This window comes from Nelumbo lutea, chromosome 3 (genome assembly GCF_056320005.1).
Source record: "Nelumbo lutea isolate HS-2025 chromosome 3, American lotus-T2T, whole genome shotgun sequence".
Taxonomy (NCBI): domain Eukaryota; kingdom Viridiplantae; phylum Streptophyta; class Magnoliopsida; order Proteales; family Nelumbonaceae; genus Nelumbo; species Nelumbo lutea.
In genome coordinates, this window is record NC_142686.1 from 109,906,317 (window position 1) to 109,913,313 (window position 6,997).

The 6,997-nt window shown below is 37.9% G+C and overlaps 1 protein-coding gene across 1 annotated transcript; it reads left to right on the forward strand.

The window, feature by feature from the left end:
- Window positions 1-227: 227 nt before the first annotated feature.
- Window positions 228-6,267, forward strand: LOC148867574 (Dynein light chain type 1 family protein). The gene is made up of 3 exons (XM_088974758.1): window positions 228-577; window positions 711-816; window positions 5,783-6,267. Exons 1-3 carry the CDS (start codon window positions 416-418, stop codon window positions 5,863-5,865), a joined length of 351 nt encoding a protein of 116 aa, XP_088830884.1. The 5' UTR covers window positions 228-415; the 3' UTR covers window positions 5,866-6,267.
- Window positions 6,268-6,997: the final 730 nt, after the last annotated feature.

Sequence of the window (6,997 nt, forward strand, 5' to 3'; positions counted from 1 at the left end):
TCCTTCAAACCAAACACGGCAGTGACCAATTTACTCGCATTCTTTGTGGAAAGTGAAAAATGAAAAACTGGGGTTGAGTTTCGGAAAATTCCATCTGGATAGTCGATGCAAATACCTCAGCTCTCTAAAATGAAAAAAAAATAAAAGATTCTAATTCAACGGCTATTAATGATTCACACTCACTGTCATGTCGTTAGATCCAGATCTATTGTATCAGATTCTAAAGTAATGTGGTCACTTGTCAAGCCAGGCCCTACACTACTGTTGACGGTCCGTCCATACATTACAGTCTTCAAGAATAAACACAGGCACACAGCAAGTGGGAGAGAGAGAGAGAGAGAGAGAGAGAGTTCGGCTCCGCTAGCACTCGGCTGATCTGCCTCACGGAAGAGTTTCAGAGAAAGGAAAAAGTGAAATGACGGATGAGGCTAGGAGAGGGGTTAGCTTCGTCAAGCCCTCCTCCGATGAGAAGAAGTCGCCGGCGGCATCTGCGACGGGGGTTGTCAGGAAAGTCATCGTCAAGAGTGCCGACATGAAGGAGGACATGCAGAAGGAGGCGATTGATTCTGCTCTAGCTGTTAGTTCTTTTTCTTTTCTCCCTCAAAAATTCCGGAACCTTCTTCCTCTTCTCGTTTTTTTCCCTGATATCATTAACTTTTGTTCTGTATATCGTGTTGGTCTAATCTTTCCGTCGAAATTTGATTGATTAGGCTTTTGAGAAGCACGGTGTCGAGAAGGACATTGCGGAGCACATCAAGAAGGAGTTCGATAAAAAGCATGGACCGACCTGGCATTGTATCGTCGGTCGCAATTTTGGTATCCCATCTACTCCCTCTCTCTTCGGTCTTTACTGTATCCCATCTTTTCGTCTGCGTAATAATTAAGTTGTTTATCGGAGAGTATCAGGAATTGAGTTATGCTTTTTTTTTTTGAACAAGCCATTCTTTCCATTTAGGTTCTCGTGGCACTTGGGGTGGCTCGTAATGATTTTTTATAATGCCTCAATTGAGTTTCGGTGGAGGCGAGGTTGATGTGGAAATCGATAATGCTCTTTGTTTTTAGTTTCGTGTATTGCAGTAACACATCCTTTGCGTAGTTTCTATTGTGGTCACATGCTAGATGTAGATGGTGATATATAGGGTTTGCTTGGACTTGCCGCTTTGAATTAAATTTTCCTGTACTTTCTAATTTTCTTTCTGCGGTAACAGGAAGAGATTCTCGCATTTTTTCCTTTCTTCCTCTCTTCCAGGTAGTAGCAGAAAGTACATTTCTGGTTCTATATCCAAAATGACGAGCGCTAGAGTAATTGCGTCGAGATAAGAAATAAGAGGAGATGATGAAATTTAAGGGATATTATTTATTTCGATTCACTAGGACCTGCATTCACCATTCAGTTGAGTCTGTGACATGGTGAGTATATTGTTGGTGATTGGCATATGTCAGGATCCGAACTTTTCCAATGTCCAAGTTATATAAAATAGACCAAGTATCAAAAGATTGAGATTACGATATTCAATTTCTGGATTACTTTGTGAAAATGGCGCTACTGATTTTCATTGTGAAATAAAGTGAGTTGTGGGGTAGTGATTGAATGTATATAAAGGAGCAGAGTAAGTGCCTAGCACTGACATGCGGGTTAAGTGTTGGGGCAAAAATAATTAGAGTAGGCTGAGTTAGGTCATGATTCAGGGTTTAGGGCTAGTTGCAACTTTGCAGGGCTAGACACATTGTTTGGTTTAAGGGAAAATTTTGGTTTTTTGGAAGCCTGGGTTTGATGATGGATGTAATGTTTACACTTGAAGAGATGGCCATTCACATTGCTTTTGGTCCATTAATATGAAGAACTAAGGCTTGATGGTAGTGACATGGCTTATTAGGGACTCCAGGTTGTTCCAATATGACTTCCTAAAAGCAAAAGAACTTGATAAAGTAGGAAGGGGGTGGCATAGCAAAACCTTGCAGCTTGCGATTTTGTTCCAAAGTGGAGTCATAGAAAGAATCAAGCAAGAAAATTTAATGGAGCTAGACCGCTGCTTATGTACAAGGAACATATCTTAGTAAGCAGCAGATAGTATCTAGATGTACTCACTTCATAAATACCTGGGTATAGGACTGTAAATGGATCAGGTTTGAATCGTATTTAAGGTAGGTCCAAATTTTATCCTTTATATTCAGATTTGAATCAAATCTTACCTGTCAGATGTATATTGGATTCTAATCTAATTAGCGTTGCAATTGGATATTGAATGGTATTAATAAATTAAACTAAAAATGATCAAAATATTATATGCTATTAATAAAACGAATGGGACATCATTAACAAACATATTGAAAATAAGTTTTATGAAACTTGATAGGAATGCCAATTTTCCCATCCCCTACAGGTACACGACTTCCCTGACCTGGTGGGGTTGGGGATGGGGATTGCTTTGGTGGGTCGGGGATGGGGGTGGGGAATGAAGTCCCTGCCCTGCCCCAACCCCAATTATATATATAATATTATTTATATTTAAAAAATTTCTTTTATACTAAGAATTTGTTTTTCAAGAAATAATGTTAATTAAAAAATTTTGGTGATTCAGGTCCCTTCAAGGAACCCGACTCTGTCAGGGTTCGGGGATGGAGGACAAATTTTAACCCCGATGGGCATTGGGGTCGGGGACGGGGAATATGATCCCCGACCCAAACCCATGCCATTGCTATTCCTAGTAATAGATAAAGTATAAATTTTAAGTATATATAAGCATATACATTTAAATTAAAATGAATTGGATCATATCAAACTGGATGGGGGTGGACTCGTATTTGATCAAATCATAAACGGGTCAAATTTAAATTTGGGTAAATGGAAACAATTTGCTGCCCTAGGTGGGTGAGTTGTATTTGTACTGGCATAACATTCAAGACCAACGCTTTCTACTTTCTAAACCTTTTGCTACCTAAAGAGGAGTATAAAGTATAAAAGATGTAAGCATAGGTAGACTGAAACTAGCCAGCTATGCTCAAGAATTAGTTTATTGTACGGAACAACAGATACAATGTCCCCTGCTGTCTAACATCCTTCTTCCTGGGGGTCATTCCCATTAACCCCTTTTCTAGCTAGTGAATCTGCTACAGAGCATATCTGACCCATCTAAATGGGGGCATATATGTTGGATGCATAATGCTGTTCCTCGCTGTTACTGTGAAGGTGCATCCATAGGCCTTATTCCTTGGTCCTCAATTGCTCAATTACAACTTGAGAATGTGCTTTTATCATCCTCTTGTATCTTTGGATGTAAGTGATCTAAGATTGTACTTTTGTTGGAGAAAATGGCTGATAACATGTGAAGGTTTACCCTGTATGAATTATTCTAGGATATACTAAGTTTTGTATTTGCTTGAAGTGAGATCCGGTTAATTTCTGATTGGACAAGATATGTTTCAACTTTTATCTCATGGCTAGAAATATTGTATAAATATATTCTTAGGGTCCGTTTGGTTTGCATCTGGAATCGGAATCAGAATTGGAATTGTCTATTCCCATAGTCTGTTTGGTTCAGACAGGAATGGGAATGGGAATTGGAATCAGCAGGAATGGGATTTCATTCCCAAGGGAGGGGCAGGGAATGGCCATTCCCTCAAATGGGGGAATGCCATTCCAGCAGGAATGGGAATGGGATTCCGATTCCACTCAACCAAACAGTTGGAATCGGAATAGCCCATTCCGATTCCGATACCAGACCCCTATTCCCGTGAAAACAGGGCCTTAGTTCTTTTGTGCTTATAATCATTCCATAGCATAAAACAGCTTAAAGGGATCTTTTATTGTATTCAATAGAGTTATCATCCAAGAGGACATTGAGCATGTTTAGGTTCATGGTAAGTATGCTTATGTGCATCTCTTTTTTAGAATGTTATCTCTTTTTTCTTTTCTTGTATTTTTTATCAACTAGATGATAATTTATTGAAAATGATTAGCAAGAAGAGGCAAAATTATGGTAATTTGCTTTTCCACCCATCACTGCATAGCAGAGACGATGGATAGGCCTAAAAAGGCACCGAAACAATAGAACCAAATAAATTTCTTTGCTTCTATGAATCTAAATAATGAGCAAATCTATTATAGTAATTAAATAGTTATAAGGTTCCCAAAGACGGTGGTTTTGGTAATTATGTTTGAAAGGCATAGATAAATTACACATTTGCGCCTTCTTTTGAGCTTTGACCAAATGGAGAGCTAGGGTTCAGGTTCCCTTGAATATGGATAGCATAGAAGTACCACATAATGGATCACTTAAATGTTAATCTCATGATACAATCTGGTTATCAGATATGTCATTCACTTCAGCCACTTCAGCCATTATCTAATGGCCCCCAAGTCTCCCAGGGCTAATGCAAAGCCACAAGTCCATTCTCTTGGCACAGATCCATTCTTTATGTAGGCAGTTTTCCTTCACTTCTTTCAGAAAATCAGGCCCATGGACCTTCCACGCACCCATGAATAAGATCCATCCTTGTGTGCCCTTTTTCTTTCTTTGTTTTTTTTGCACAGGGGGGAGGAGTTGCAAGGGTGGAGTTATTAAGTGCTATCTTTTGTGAGATATTTTCCCGTTTTTTCCTGTTTATTTTTTTCTTCCAGTCAAGGCTTTCTCTGGAGGTTGTTTATTGTGCAATTTAGTATATGTAGGTTTGCCTTATTTTTGTTTCTTTTGGTCATGAATTTTTTTATCAATATTATCTTAGACATGAATGCTTGTTTCCATCCTGGTGTTACTCCATTTCCCTTTGTATTTAAGTTGGACGGCAAGAAATTAACTTCCTCCTCCCTTATTCTGAATTTATGATTACCATGAAAGGTTGTTATATAACTCAAGAGTTGACACCGAAGGTTGATTATGGTTCTGTTTGGGAATTGGGGGTTTGTAATCACTACCTGCCCATGAGCGAAGAGACTCCAACAAATTCAGGATATGGACCACCTAACCAAAATGCCTTTCCTCCAGAGCAACAATCAGAATCTCTTCATTGAGTTGTGCATTTCATCACCATTATCACCAGACACCAATAATACTGCAAATCCTTACTCATCTGTTATAAGTTCTGATTCATTGAAATGCCCTGGCCCTTTCCTGACCTTTGCAGGCTAATAAAACATCCTTCTCCTTTTCCCCCAATCATCTTCATTTTGAGTTTACCTGCACAAGTCTTTGTTGCGAAGTGGATGCAAAGAACTGATCATATTGAAAACCTATGTAGTGTGTCGAAATCTGTTTATATCTATAAGGCAAGAATTCGCAACATGTACTTGGATTTCAAAATATATAACAATTAACTTGTTTGATGACTTATTGATGAGATTTTTTTTTTTTTGATAACTAACTACTGGTAGGAACTTAAAAGACCAAAACTTCTTGGTAGTAGAAATTACGAAGTTCATACAATTTATAATGTCAAGCTTTGCGTCGTTACTAGAATTTTATGTTAATGGTTGGAGATTATAAACAAAAATAAATTAAAGGTCCTGGAAACATCCTTTATGTAGGGTGAGATAGGAGGTGGCTTCAATCCTATTAGAGCAGCCCCCTTCGAAAGTTCCAAATCAAGAAAGATTTCTGGCCCTCTGGGACTGCAAACGGACAACTTGCTGAACATAATGTATATAGATTTTTCACATCTCTGTTGGCCGTATTAATAGTGTATGCATTATTTTAGATCGACGAGACGCCATTATTTGCTAAGAAAATAAACCCAATTTCTGGCTTGTTCTTTATCTGACTTTGTAACCGTCTGATTTGTGCAGGTTCATACGTGACTCATGAGACGAACCATTTTGTCTACTTCTATCTGGATCAAAAAGCAATTTTGTTATTCAAGTCTGGTTGATGGTGGTGGTGGTGGCGGTGGCGGTGAAATGACTAGGATACGACAACTAGTGTCAGTATGTATCGGTCAAAAACTTGGCGAGAAAATCTAGCAGGACAGTTTTTGGTCAATTTGTATATTTTTCACTCGAAATGGTTCTTCAGCAAGTGTCTTCAAGATTTGGACCTGGAACCTCACCTAGTAGATTTGCAAATTAAATTCTACTTTGCTGTGATTAAGTTTCTATTTGTGTTAGCCATATCTATCCATATGTAAGTTTGGGAGTAGGTCAAGTGCTTCATATGTGTTTCCTTGTGGCACCGTGGACTCTTTTTAACTCTTTCCTCGCAATGTGACATTTGTGACGTTCAATTGATGGATGGGTCACTTAAATAAAATCTGCACTGAATTATTAGCAGAGCACTAGTAAATTTCACCTTTTGATCAGATATTGGACGGAGGACTTGCATCAGAGATTAATTAGTAAAGTTCATAGCTCATACGTTTCTATAAAAAAAAAAAAGTTCATACGGCTCGACTCTTTGAGATAAGTCGTTGCACTCCTTTGGACTCTGGGACTTGTTAGGCTTCAGATTTGCATGTATTTGTATTTATGATGCACTCTCTACGTAATGTAAAATTTGTATTTTTGGTCTAAGGTAGTTGGCACTAACTTCCTGTCTCTAGTATAAAGGGGGATGGATGATACTTTTTGTTTCACATTTATATTCATAAACAAACGGAGATCACATCGTTTTCACTTGCAAACTTACTCTTCCTAATGAACAATTGAAATTCAAACTCGAAACAAAAGTCAGATTTAAATTTGCACACAGCCCATTTGCCCTCCCATTGCATCTATACTGATGAAATCCCGGTCCGTCAACTATGATTTAAACCTAATAAACCCATCTTTTTTTTTGAAAGCAAATTTATCCTCAATCGCTAAGGCTGTGTATGTTTTGAAGGAAAAAGTAGGGAAAGGTAGAAAAACCTTTACAAACCTCGTATAGGTTTCTCTACCTTTCCCTACTTTTTCAATCAAATCAAACGTAGCCTAAGCGATATATATATATATATATATATATATATATATATATATATATATATATATATATATATATATATATATATCAAAATGCGCATGTGTTGC

Excerpts from the sequence above, each read along its gene's own strand:
- LOC148867574 (XM_088974758.1), top strand. The coding sequence starts at position 416 with ATGACGGATGAGGCTAGGAGAGGGGTTAGCTTCGTCAAGCCCTCCTCC. Across the intron at positions 578-710 it reads CGATTGATTCTGCTCTAGCT|GCTTTTGAGAAGCACGGTGT; the intron begins GTTAGTTCTTTT and ends TTGATTGATTAG. Across the intron at positions 817-5,782 it reads TATCGTCGGTCGCAATTTTG|GTTCATACGTGACTCATGAG; the intron begins GTATCCCATCTA and ends TGATTTGTGCAG.